The 14438-nt window shown below is 36.8% G+C and overlaps 2 protein-coding genes across 4 annotated transcripts in view; one reads left to right on the top strand and one right to left on the bottom strand.

The window, feature by feature from the left end:
- Positions 1–7191, bottom strand: part of Rab3 (RAS oncogene family member Rab3) — a 52239-nt gene extending 45048 nt beyond the window's left edge. Inside the window, exon 1 of one of the 3 annotated variants that reach the window (XM_089096657.1) lies at positions 7176–7191. Coding sequence is in view for 1 of the 3 variants with exons in the window: in XM_089096654.1 (XP_088952780.1) it covers positions 4974–5012 (39 nt within the window). In the remaining 2 variants the exon portion in view is untranslated. The other 2 variants (XM_089096656.1, XM_089096654.1) reach the window with 2 other exon arrangements.
- Positions 7192–7326: 135 nt separating this feature from the next.
- Positions 7327–14438, top strand: part of LOC148946836 (uncharacterized) — a 131555-nt gene continuing 124443 nt past the window's right edge. Inside the window, exon 1 of the mRNA XM_089096643.1 lies at positions 7327–7435. The gene's annotated coding sequence lies outside the window, so the exon portion shown is untranslated. The remainder of the gene's footprint in view (positions 7436–14438) is intronic.

Raw genomic sequence — 14438 nt, 5'->3', positions numbered from 1 at the left:
AATTCCACATTTTTGCAGATAGGAGCTTGAAACCTCTACTGTAGGGTTTTCTGATACGCTGAACCTGATGGTGTGATTTTAAGTAAGGTTCTATGACTTTTAAGGAGTGTTTCCACCTTTTTTCGAAAATAAGGCAAATTTTCTCAGGCGAGTAACTTTTGATGGGTAAAACAAAACTTGATGAAACTTATATATTTGAAATCAGCATAAAAATCTAATTCTTGTGATGTATTTATTGGTATCAAAATTCCGTTTTTTAGAGTTTTGGTTACTATTGAGCCGGGTCGCTCCTTATTTACAGTTCGTTACCACGAACTGTTTGATTCATCAAGTTTGGTGCTATCCATAGAAAGCTAGGTTTCAAGCTTCTATTTTCAAAAATCTAGAGTTTTGCATTATTTCCCAGAAGAAAGATCAAAGGTGCTTGTTTGCTTTTTGTTGCTGTTTTTTTTTTTTCGGCAGTAATCGTATACAACCAATGTTCCCAGAAGATCGGGAGAGGGGTCATTCGAACTGAAATCAAAAGTTCTAGTACCCTTTTTACATGTACAAAAAGATTTTACCAGGGGATAGTGGCATTTCTTTTAATTTTGTGGCTCTAATATACGACTTTGTCCCAAAGAGGACCAAGTTGCTATTATTTGAAAATTTTGAAAAAGCAAATCGATTACAAGCATAAAAATAACTGCATATTGAGCTTCCCAGTTATAGAGGGAGTAAGACCAAATGTTTGTGCATTCCCTTCTGAAAGTCATGTAGTCCAACAAAGTAAATTGTTAATATCAACGGTTATCATAATGATTTGTTCATAAAATTATGGTCAGTGGTATATGGTTACAAATCAGCTTTTATGAAGGGGGGACTGTGAATCTTTTTGTATGTGGGAGGGGGTCCAATTACCTAAAAGAGTTCATTTCAATGCCCAAATTGTCTAACTTTCCATGAGCCTTCAGATAAATATAGATAGGTGTGCATGCGTGCGTGTCATGGAGGAGGGGGGTAGGAATTAATCTCTCATGTCCCTTCATTTAGATTAAACCTGAACAAGGGTTCTGCGGGGTGATAGTCCCCTTTTTATTTCAGATAAACGTTTCTGATGTTTATTTAAAAAGTGCATTTAATTAGATTGATCAGCTTGATATTTCATAAAATTATGCACAATGATGTATAAGTACGCATCAGCTATAATGAAGGAGGGAGCTGGGTCATTGTGTAGGTTATTATGTAGAAATTAATACCTAGTCACTGATTCACGGGATTTTTTTGGTCTACACTTTTATTATTGGTGTCGGGAGGTAATAGCACCTATATATAGGATAAAAGGTTAAATTCAAATTCCTACTGGTATAGAGGTGAAAAAGGGAGGAGAGCGCCATTCGTATCGCAAGGAAATTTCTTGGGGGGGGGGGAGGGGATGCAAGTGCTACCAGAAGCTTTGTTTTTATCGATTCTAAATCGTAATATTTCTCATTTCATATTTATATACATTGTTTGATGTCTCCTTATTTCCCAGTGCGGGGGCGTTGTCCCCTGCTGATATCCTTGTGGATCATCCCTATAAAGCAGGTTTGATTTGCCTTAAGAATGCGGCTTTAAACCTGTGGCAATAAAGACCCTAAAGTTTTCATATTCAAACCCCCACCCTCCTAATACATATTCGAGGGGGCTGTTTTTCGGGATGAATATCATTCACAAAGCATTGTTTTACGTACTTTAGACTATAATGTAAAAAAGAGGATTGAAGGAGGGATTAGTAGCCCCCCTTGAACTTAAGAGAGCTGTGGTTCAAAAGGATCGTAGCAACAAACTTTAAGTATAAAGCAATCCTTGTCAATAGAAATCGGAACTCTAAGATGTTTTGATTGCAACATATGCAACAACAAAATACATTATTTATGTTGATTTTGAACATGCAAAAAAAATAATACTACATTAACTCATTAAATGATTTTAGCGCATGAAACTGTGTACAAATTAGAAACAGAAATTAAACTTCCAGAAAAAGGGGTGTCATCTTGATGGTTAAATAAAAAAAACAAGTTTTTTTTTTAACTGAAAGTAAGGAGCAACACTAAAACTTAAAACGAACAGAAATTATTCCGTATATGAAAGGGGCTGTCCCCTCCCCAACACCACGCTCTTTACGCTAAAGTATTTATTATTTAGAAAAATAGAGTTGCGAGAAAGAGTCAAACTTTAGCGTAAAGAGCGAGGCGTTGAGGAAGGGACAGCCCCCTTCATATACGGAATAATTTCTGTTCGTTTTAATTTTTAATGCTGCTCCTTACTTTCAGTTAAAAAAACTAGTTTTTTTACTTAATTTCTGAATGTTTTTAAATTAATGCAGAATTTGATTTTGGCTAACCGTACATGAATAATTTGAATGAAATTTGCATATTAATTTTACTTTTTTTTTTTTGGTTAAATGGCTTTCTCGAAATTTCTTTAATTTTATTTACGAACGTTTTTATTCGTAATAAATATACGTAACGTACGAATTAACTTACGTAACGAACTTCTATATTCATATATTTTTAATACTTATATTAGGGGGTTCGCCCCCTAGTCAATGCCTCGCTCTTTACGCTAAGATTCGAATTTTGTTCCAATTCTTTAAAGATGACCCCTTAATCACAAAGGCCGTGAATTAGAATAAATAGCTCTGATGAAAGTACTACAAAAACTTTAGCGTAAAGAGCGAGGTATTGACTAGGGGGAGAACCCAATCGTAAACGTAATAACTTCTGTTCGTTTTAAGTTTTGATGTTGCTCCTTAGTTTCAGTTGAAAACTTTGTCTTTTTATAATTTAATTTCTGATCATTTTTTTTTAATAATGCTGGGAAATCCGGCACCTCCTTCATAGCAATTTCACTTCCCCCATGAAATTTTCCTCAATGGAAGATCCTCCAACGTAACCCCCGACCCTCCCCCCTACCACTGCCAGAAAAATTCCCCCTGAAAAGGTCTGTATGCTTCCCATTAACCAATAATATATGTAAACAGTGGACAAAAGTCATAACTTACAGCCCTTCCCCCGGGGACTGTGAGGGATTAAGTCGTCCTTTAAAGACATAGTTATTATATTTATCGTCCATGCTGAACAAAATTGCAATCTCAAAATTGATCGGGTGACTTTGGGAAAAAATGAGCGTGGGAGTGGGCCTTGTTGCCCTCCATTTTTTTGGCCACTTAAAAAGGACTTAAAATCTCAAGATCGGGTGACTTTGGGAAAAAATGAGCGTGGGAGTGGGCCTTGTTGCCCTCCATTTTTTTGGCCAGTTAAAAAGGACACTAGAACGTTTAATTTCCGTTCGAATGAGCCCTCTCGTGATATCCTAGGACCACTGGGTCGATACGATCACCCCTGGGGAAAAGAAACAAAAAAACAAGTAAACACGCATCCGTGATCTTTCTTTTGGAAAAAAATACAAAATTCCACATTATCGCAGATAGGAGCTTCAAACCTTTACAGTACGGTTCTCTGATACACTAAACCTGATGGTGTGATTTTCATTGAGGTTCTATGACTTTTAGGGGGTGTTAACCCTTTTTTGAAAATAAGGCAAATTTTCTCAGGCACGTAACTTTTGATGGGTAAGACTAAACTTGATGAAACTTATATATTTGAAATTAGCATAAAAATCTGATTCTTTTTTTATATCTATTGGTATCAAAATTCCGTTTTTTAGAGTTCCGGTTACTATTGAGCCGGGTCGCTTCTTACTTACAGTTCTTTACCACGAACTGTTTGAAAACTTTGTAATGAAATTCAACATGTAGGCTACGAGAGACCTAAAGGCAATATATAAGAAATAAGAAATTTCTCTTTCTTCTTAGCAAGTGAATTAATATATATATATATATATATATATATATATATATATATATATATATATATATATATATATATATATATATATATATATATATATATATATATATATATATATATAGATATATTTATATAAAGGAACGTTTATTTAAAAAATGAATACATAAATGAGGTCTTTTTTCGAACCATTGCTATGCAAAAGTTAAATTTTGATTTAAAGAGTCAGGTTTAAGGAATGGTAGCCTCCTCGCATTTAGGAGAAAACTGGTTATACTATAACAAATATAAATTAAATAAAAATAAATTCTCGACATTAAAACTTCAAACAAACAAAATTGATTTCTTGTATGTTGGGGATACCCCTTTTCTCCTCAGCCTCAGCACTTTACGATGAAGCCTTGTAGTGCTTTAAAATACTTTTTATTCCAATTTATTGGCTCTTGTGTTTAAGCAATCGTTCTTACAAAATTGGGGCAGCCCCCCCCCCCGTATTCAGAATAATTTCTGTTCGTTTTAAGTTTTAATGTCACTATTTACTTTCATTTGAAAAATACCTTTTTTCTCTTATTTAATTGTTTAAAAGAGTTCTGTTTTTTTTATCTTTCAGCGAAAAATTAAATGAGGGAGCTTTTTTTCTCGGATGAAAGTAAGCACCATCATTCAAACTTCAAACAAATCAAAATTACATTATATTTATAGTGGGTACCTTCCTCTCCACCTTTCGATCCCCTGGTAGTTATTCTAAAAAGTTACTTGTGCTTTACTGAAAGCGTTTTGTGTGCACCAAATATAACAAGACGGTAATCTTTAGTTTTTCTTTTCTTGCTTACTTTTCAAAGTATTTGAACTCAAATTTTATTGCATAAATAAAATGCGCATCAGTGAGCTCCTCTATTCTTGGGATATTTTAAAAGTTTAACTTTTTGTCCCGTTGTCCTTGTGTTAGAGCTTATGATCTTGAAGTAATGATGGAAAATTCTAACTGTTTCAAAAAGCTCAAGGGTGATGGGATAGGGTGGCCTTCATATACAGAATAATTTCTATTCGTTTTAAGTGTTAATACCATTCAATACTTTAATTTGAAAAACTTTTTTCAAATTAATTTTTGTTCCTTTTTAATACCAAATTGAGGTCTCTTACAAATACGAGGTGCTGTGTTGCCACACCTTCAATTCCCATTCTTTACACTAGGTTCAACTTTGGCTTTTTTCCAACGCTTTAATTGATGCACTACCTTAAAGTCTCATAAAAAAGTTTTTTGTCAGTTAATTATCAACTCACTTCTTAGTTGAAAGAAGTAGAAAAAAAATCCAGATCCTTCCGCAATTCGCTTTTAAGCACACCTTTTCCGTTAATTCCACTTTTGACTGGAATTTCTCACTGAAATCTAGCTATTGAGTAGGAGGCCGGATGAACTATGCGGTTGCGTGTAGAATGAGAGACAACTATCGATTTTTATGATTTCCAAGGAAAGTAGATTCCCTCATTCAAGAAAAAATAGCACACTAACTTCGGGTAAAGAGTTTTAAACTTTCGATTTTAGAAGAAAACGAGCCGCTATTGTATAAGATCAAAGCATGAGACCAAGACAGTAAACCTAAGTATATCATATCAAACCTATAATCAGATGTGGCATATTGAATATTACCATGCAAATATATCTTAATGAGACAGTAAATGCTATTATTCACTCACTTAACTATTTACTTTGTATCAGTTGTTTTCTTTTTCGTTCATAAAGTACTATTTTTTGGGATTGGCTTTTTTTTGTAGTCAATTGTTTCATGCTCTTCATCAACTTAGTGTCATGCAATCAACAGATATTTGTGCAAGAGTTACCTCGCTCTATCACTACTAAGATGCTTTTGAATATCATTTTCCTGCAATTGATCCCCCCCCTCATAAAGCTTCCTGTTATTTCCTGTTTGGAAGCCTTTCTTCGTAAAGACCATGAGGTTGCTCCTGCACCAAGTCCGGCGGCAGCTCATTTCTGAACCAAAGTGGTGATTTTCGTTTTTGCACCAAAAGGAATTAAAAGGGGGATTGAGGGGTCCAAGGATTAATTTTTACCTTCAAACATAAAAATTAGAATTCTCTGCATGATTCTGGTTATAACAACGATGCAGTACGCACGCCTTCTCTAATAAAAAAAAATCAATGTGAAGGGTATAGACAATGACCCAATTTATGGCCCTTGGCTTTTGGGTTGCTTGAGATTTGCCCCTTCCCCCAAAGTCATATTTTGTACACTTATTGACCATTTTGAGCAAAATATTTGTCTTAAAGGTTGGATCTGACACCATTGGGGGTGTGTACGGGAGACACCGAGCTCCTTATCGAGTCAACACTGCTGCGTTGACTTTGATAATGCCAGCGAAAAATACTATACCAAATAATAACAGCTTATGAGGCATCGCTCTTCCCAAGGTCAGCCCTAGCGTTTAGTACTGTTACTGTATACAGGTCTTTAAATAAAAATGACTGGATATTTAATTGAGTACTTGTCAGAGTTTTTGGTTATTTTTGGATACTTTTTTTTCTAAAGTATTTTTTAAATAATACTTGACTACTTTTTGAGTAATTAAAAATAAACCTGCTTTCGAATAAAGTAAATTACTTTTTTGGCCCGATACTATGGATTCCCCGGCTACAGCTGAAATTTTTTTTCCAAGTAGAGGGGTTTTATGTTGCTGCAAATTTTGAAGTTGCAAAATCAGTGCCAGATGATTGTTCGTGGCAACGATTAACAGGTAAACTGGTGCTGTTGAGTAGTTTCAACAATGGGAATAAAGGATTGAATACAGAGGACTTTGTGTCATGGTAAAAGGCCTTTTTTAGTTCAACACTTCATCACTTCAAGTTCAACGCTCATCTATATGAGTTGAAAGAATTGTTTCAATAGGAGAAGCCATTTTAACTTCGAATTGAAACCCCTCCGAGACTTAAAACCCTGCTGTCACTAATTATCATGAGGACAAAAATTGAACTAAAAACTTTGTGATAAGAAAAGGGGCTAATCCTAGCAAACTCACAAGTGACCATATGTGCAAGTAGGAAACTTCTGAAGGTACACAACCAAAGATTGCACGTCAACGCACGGAATTTCACACAAGGCAATAACTAAGGTATGCCCTAGAATGGTCTTCATATGGTTTTGTCTTCATACTATATTCATGAATTAAGTTAGGTGATAACAAGGTGTTAAAATTGTATGAATAGCTTTAGTATAAAAGCATTTGGCCTATAAATTTGAATTTGACGCCATTGCGAAGGACCCTCCTTAACAAATAAACATGCTTACTAAACTGCTTAAGCAAGGCTGAAATAAATGTAACTTTTTACCCCTAGATATAATCCATGCCTTATAAATAGAATACAGGAACTAAGTTTATTTACTAGCTTACATTTACGAGTTCCTAAACACATTTTTGTAACATCTGTCAAAAAAAAACTCGATCTTGCAACATAATTACTCTTAGTTTTAGAATCTCGGCAACAATCCACATGATCTAATTTTTTGGAACAGCAAACGGGAACTTTTACAATAGTGATAGAAAATCAAACCTTTCATGGAAATCACCTGCGTCAATAGAAAGATAATTGTAAGTTTGAATTTTGATAACAATATGCATAGAAAATTTCACGGTTTAGACGGATTCCAAATGCTTGTACAAAAGTTTTTCATTGCCGAATTCAGCCATAAAAGCTCAAGCAGAGAATTGTTGGCTTATTTTTGTCGACTCTAGGACATCGTAAAAATAGTTTTGATATTGATAAAAATTTCACCATCAAACTCAACATGTCTGATAGGCCTACCCCTAGAATGGAGGTTTAAAGTCCCTACTAAAAAATTTGATATCATGAAAAAAAATATCAAGAATATAGAAAATAGAATTTTCCCCACGAAGATCGGTCACATCATGTTCATTTGTTTATGTTTTTATCCCGCCAGGGATCATCGGATACAGGGTTGCCACCGTCAGTAGGATTTTACTAGATCTCGTAAAAAAATCTAGTAAACTTAGAGGATCTAGTAAATTTCCCGAAATCTAGAAAAAAGTCATAATTTGTAGTAAACAAAACTTTTGTTATTTTCCATGAATTCAGAGGAAAAAATTAGGGTCCATTCATTACAAAATCTGATTTCGATTACGTTAGGTATTATGGCTACTATTGCTCTCATTTTTGCGATTTCGCGTCAACCCCAGCGCTTAAAAATCTCTACTTTTCTCTCGGCTTTTTCTTGATACTCGCTTTGAAAGGCAAACTATTTAAAATCAGGACTGGTATGCCGGCTTAATTTGTTTTCAAAATTTTTTTCCAAACTCTCATAACAGCTGCTAAGTTTGTTAGTTACGTTTGTTAGTCCCTTTTTAAAGACGCTGCTGGAAACTAACTTTTTCCATACTTGCCCAATTTCTTTATGACTCTCTGCAGCTTGCCCTATTCAAGTGCTGGAGCAGAGAGACAGTTCTTGATTTTGTCAGTCATCAAAACCAAAAACTAAATGTCTCGACTGTTTTCCCTGATGAAAACAAAGCAACTTGTTCTCAGGTCGTCAAGTGGAGTACATGACTGGGTGATCCCCAGCGATTTGACTCGGGCTATCAAGAAATGGAAACAAGTAGATCCCTTCAGTCAGAATTCAACACTAGTGGATACTTTAATTTCGGGTGAGGTCGAGAACGGTTAAAGCCTTTTAAGTGCGACTTTGTTTAATTGTGACTACATATTTTTCTTTTTACTTTTCAATTTGTATGATTTGCCTGACCTGAAGAATATTGACACAATGTTATTTTTGTTAAACTAATTATTTTAAGTTATATAAGTTTCTTTTTCTTGGCAGCCTAGTCTAATTTCAGGTCCAATTTTAATTTACATATTTATACAACTAAACCGGTAGTCAATTACGTCATTCCCGTTTTAAAGTGACATAGATTGTATTGGTTTTTGATTCCCTTGAATAAGAACGAGAGAGAATCCAGAAAAATCAGTTAAGAAATCCTAAATTAATTGCTTTAAAATTTGTCAGAAATCTTTGTAAGCAGCTTATCCCTTATTTAAAGACCAGCCCAGTTAGTGTTTTAAAAGCGGCAAATTTCCTTTAAAAAATGCAAAATATAAGGGTTTAGATTTCGAACCTAAAAACAGAAACTAGTGACAAATTTCAAAAGCCGTCAGTTTTAAACACACCTCAGATTCACGCAAATTTTTTTTTTGAGCATTTAGTAAAAACAGATGCGATTTAGTAAATTTTTCCTCCAGATTTCTTCCAAGCCAGGGTGGCAATCCTGATCGGATACAACCAGTTTTCGTATGATATCGAGAGAGGTCTCATTGGTGCAAAAATTTAAGCTTATGTGCCTCTATAAAACAAAAAGAGATCGTGCAAAGCGCCAATTTTTGCCATTTTTCGCAACTGGCGGGAATAGGGTCAAAATTCTTCTGAGTAAAAATTTCATGTTAAACGAGAGGTTTTGAACTATTAAAAGGCTATTTATGATACTTCTCGGTTTCATAGCCCTTATAGCCGATCGGTGGCTTATTTATTCCAAATGCAGTCCATACAAAATTTGATCGTTACTATAGATGCATTATCAGTGTATTTTTAGCCCTAATTTTGCAAATTTCGTCGAGGTTTTTATGAGTGGTACTCTGAAGGGAAACCCAAAGAGGTTGAAAAGACACATTCCAAGACGGCATTACAACTGGTATCTATGAAGTATGGAACTGCCACTTCAACCGCAGTCGGATGAAGTTAGGGCTGCTGCTCTATGCCAAGCCATTCCAAGTGTAGAATGTAGGTACTAAGACGGAAAGAGCTATCCCTTTATTACACAAGTGGTACTTTTTAAGGAGCTAAGTATCATGACAAAACTTTAGCTTTAAGGGCGAGGGCTCCAGAAGTCTCCACCAGGACATTTAAATGAGCACTCATTCTTGAAGCATTATTACACACAAGTAGAATTTTCAGAGGCAGTGCTGTAGTGCTGCCGAGGTAAAGAGCCATGTGCATTCAGTGTATTATTTTTTTTTCTTTTCTTTCACTTGATCACTTTGTATGGAAGGTGTAGTTGCAAAAACTTTAGAATGGGGCTTGTTTGATAGGAAACGGAAACTTATAGTGTCCTTTTAAAGAATAAATAATAATCAAGGAGCAGCCAGTTTCCCTCTTATGAAGTTGTTGGTAACCGTTTCCTCTACACTTTCTACCCAGGATATCCGATCGCAATTTTGAGACAGATAATTTGTTCAAAACAGCCAAGAATTCTAGTACATACCTGTCCAAGAATGCCGCGACCTCCACAACCCCTTGAGGCGGTCGTAAAAAAAAAAATGTATCTTACGATTATTTACACATAGGTTCTATCAGAGGCCACGCTGTAGCGTTGCCTATAGTAAAAGCCATACGGCTCCATTGTTTTATTATTATTATTTATTATTATTTTTTCCCATAGGCACTTCATATGGAAGGAGTCGTCGTAGAAAATTCAATGGGGGCTCACTCGATTGGAAATTGAGAGTTCTAGTGCCCTTTCTAATAGTCAAAAATTATTGGAGGGCAACTAGCCCCCCCAAAGCTCCTCATTCCCCCAAACACATCCAATAAAAATTTTGAGATAGCCATTTTGTTCAGAGTCGTGGATTTCCAGATAGAAAATATATTTTTGAGGAGGATACTCCCCCACAACCCTCAGGGCAAGGGTTTTAAGTTATGCCCTGGGGGCATATAAGGTTTTTATAGAAGGCGTTGTCGTAGAAACTTCAAAAGAGGGTCATTCGATTGGAAATTAAAGAGCTAGTGCCCTTTTTAATAGTCGAAAGTGAATGGAGTGTAACTAGCCCCCTCCCCCCCCCCCACGCCCATCATTTCCCCAAACACATCCAATCAAAATTTTCAGATAGCCCTTTTGTTCAGCGTAGTGGATTTCCAGATAGAAAATATATTTTGGAGAAGGACACTCCCCCGTAGCTCTTAGGGCAATGGTTTTGAGTTATTCCTTGGGGGTATATAAGGTTTTTATAGAAAGCGGTGTCGTAGAAACTTCAAAACAGGCTCATTCGATTGGAAATCAAAGGGCTAGTGCCCTTTTTAATAGTCGAAAGTGATTGGAGGGCAACTAGCCCCCCCCGTGCCCATCCTTCCCCCAAAAACATCCACTAAAAATTTTGAGATATAATTGGCGATATATTTTTTAATTAATAATAGAAAAGTAGGGACCTTGTTTGGTCTTAGTTGGAATTGGCTTGAAACTTTCAGTGATAACTTTTTGGGTCAAAAGGATCAAATATTGTATTTTGGAATAGAAGGGTGTTTGGGGGGCCTAAAACGAGCTAAAATTTTTGTCATTGATCACTTTGAAACTCACCGCAATAAGTCATTACGCAAACCAACTATTCTGAACAAAAAAGATATCTTAAAATTTGATCGGATGCCTTGGCGGGAGAAGGGTAGTTGTAAAAAGGCGCCAGAGAGGGAATGGTTGCCCTCCAATGACTTTCGATTCTTTCAAATGGCAATTTAATTTTCAATTTCCCATACTTAGCAGAGCCATTAGCTTCTTTGAAGCAGAATCACGTAAATATTTGAGTCTTTATGATATTGGAGGAATAAAGGGGAGTAGAATCCCTTCCAATAACCCTATTATTATTATTACTATTATTATTATTTATTGAAAACCCGCCTTACAAAATCATACAAAAGAAAATGACGGAGTAAAACAAAAGCAAAATATACAAAGCAGATAATCAGTAGAAGGGCCTTATTGACTCGTGACATTATCACGTGGTGTATGGTCCTAATATGGGCATAGAGCCCCTAGGGGAGATGGATTTCTGAGAAATTGATTGCGTAATCAAAGTGTGTCAATGAACTCTTTTTCCAAGATCGATTTATTTGATGTTTCTATGTGTAATAGCTCCGGGACGAAGGTTGCACATGCGCATTGAATTCTAACGGGAACAATGTTATTGATCTAGGACTCGAGGGGGAAGTGAATTTCCGTGGATTTACATAATCGCTAGGGGAAATTATTGATTCACGAAGGGGGGAATTAAGAAACAAACATGGCTTCATTGTTGTTTGGTTAGCTTAACCTGAGAAATTGATTTACATAATCGCTATGGAAATTATTGATTCACGAAGGGGAGAATTAAGAAACATTAAGGTTTCTTTAATCTTTAGGCCTGTTCTGTGAACTTGATTTACATAATCGGCGGGGAAATTGTTGATTCACGAAGAGGGAATTAAGAAACATTAAGGCTTCTTTAATCTTAGGTCTGAGGGATAAACGTTCTTTAGGAAAAATTAATATTCTATTTTTAAATAGGGCTTCATTGATCTTTAGTGTCAGGAATCATAAATGACATCATTTGTTATCTTGGAATTATGCGGGAGTCTAAAGAGATAGAAATTCTATTTTTAAATACGGCTTCACGGAGCTTTAAGTCGGAGAGATAAATTGATATTCTAACGAAACCATAATAGTTTAGCTAGGAAAATTTATGAGATGAAGAGATTAACGTAGGAAAGGGTTTCCTAGAAATTTGAAATGTGAAAGTACTGAGATGCCAAACAAAAGGAACACGATGAAATTACTTTTAGGGATTATTTGGGCGAAACGGTTTTAGACAGCTTATGGAATTATTTCGGCGAAACCGTTAGAGACGTTGATTTAAAAGATGATTTAAAAGATGATTTTTGAGTGTGGTCGTTATAATACACAAGTTCCATTGAACTGTGTTGTGAGGTCCTCTAACCCAACCCCAAAGAGCCCCGATCGCCCTACCCCAATCCAAAGGGTTCCCATCCCCCAAACCCCAACCCGAAGGAAGCCCCCGGTCCTCAAAGCCCCCCAAACTCCCAAAGGCCCTCCACCGGTCCCCCAAAGGCCCACCCAGACCCCCAAAGGCCATCCCCAGGCCCCAAATGTCCCCCAGGCTCCCAACTGTCCCCCCGGACACTCAAAGGCCCCCCAAGCTCCCAAAGGGCCACCGGCACCCCAAAGGCCCACCCAGACCCCCAAATGCCATCCCCGGGCCCCCCAAAGGCACAGCGAGCGCCCAAAGGACCACCGGGGTCCCAAACGCCCTCCACCCGGCCCCAACTGTCCCCCAGGCCCCCAAAGGCCCTCCCCGCCCCCCAAAGGTCCACCCAGACCTCCAAATGCCATCCCCGGACCCCAAAGCCCATCCCCCGGTCCCCAAGGTTCCCCCGAGCTCCCAAAGGACCACCGACCCTCAAGAGACCCACAGACCCTCAAAGGCTCTCCCCGAGCACTCGTCTTTCGTTGATGTGTGTTTTCTGAAACCTATGATTTGGGATGTGTAGTTTGCTACTTCAGGCTTTTCTGAGCTAAGGTTTCCTAGTATTTCCTAGGTGAATGTTGTCTGAAACCAAGAGTTTGGGATGAGTAGTTTGCTATTTCAGGCTTTTATGAGCTAGGTTTCTTAGCCATTCGTTGATGTGTGTTGAGTGAAACTTATGATTTGGGATGGTTAATTTGCTATTTTTGACTTTTCTGAGCTAGATTTCTTAGCCTATCATATGTGTGTCCTTTCAGAAAATTATGATTTGGGAGGTGTAGTTTGCTTTTGGACTTTTCAGAGCTAGGATTCTTAGTCACTCATAGGTGTTTGTTGTCTGAAACTTCGAGTTTGGGATGAGTAGTTGACTATTTCAGACTTTTCTGAGCTAAGGTTTCTTAGTATTTCGTAGGTGAATGCTGTCTGTAACTGGAGGTGTAGTTTGCTTTTTGGACTTTTCAGAGCTAGGATTCTTAGTCACTCATAGGTGTTTGTTGTCTGAAACTTAGAGTTTGGGATGAGTAGTTGGCTATTTCAGACTTTTCTGAGCTAAGGTTTCTTAGTATTTAGTAGGTGAATGCTGTCTGAAACTTATGATTTGGGATATGTAAATTACTATTTCGGGCTTTTCTGAGTTGGATTTCTTAGTCTTTCATAGGTGTGTAGTGTCTGAAACCTATGATTTGGGATGTGTCGTTTTCTATTTTAGTCTTTTCTGAGATTGTTTTATTATAATTTAATAGGTAATTTTTGTATGAAACAAATGAGTTTTGAGGTTTCGTTTGCTATTTAAGTATTTTCTGAGCTAAGTTTTTCTATTATTTCGTAGGTGAATGTTGTCTGAAACCAATAGTTTGGGATGTGTAATTTGCTATTTCCGACTTTTCATAACCGGATTTCTTAGTCTTTCGTAGGTGTGTGGTGTCTGAAACCTATGATTTGGGATGTGTGGGTTGCTATTTCAGGCTTTTCTGAGTTGGATTTCTTAGTCTTTCATAGGTGTGTAGTGTCTGAAATCTATGATTTGGAGTGGATGGATTGCTACTTTTGACTTTTCTGAGCTGGATTTCTTAGCCTTTCATAGGTGTTTGTTGTCTGAAACCTATGATTTGGGATGTGTAGTTTGCTATTTTCGGCTTTTCTGAGCTAGGTTTCTTAGCCGTTCATAGGTGAGTGTTGTCTGAAACCTATGATTTGGGATATGTAATTTGCTATTTCTGACTTTTCATAACCGGATTTCTTAGTCTTTCGTAGGTGTGTGATGTCTGAAACCTATGATTTGGGGGTGTGTGGGTTGAT

This window comes from Artemia sp. Qi Xiang Cuo, chromosome 11, assembly GCF_049724085.1.
Source record: "Artemia sp. Qi Xiang Cuo chromosome 11, ASM4972408v1, whole genome shotgun sequence".
In the NCBI taxonomy this organism is placed as follows: Eukaryota; Metazoa; Arthropoda; class Branchiopoda; order Anostraca; family Artemiidae; genus Artemia; species Artemia sp. Qi Xiang Cuo.
This window is presented reverse-complemented; position numbering and strand designations above follow the sequence as displayed.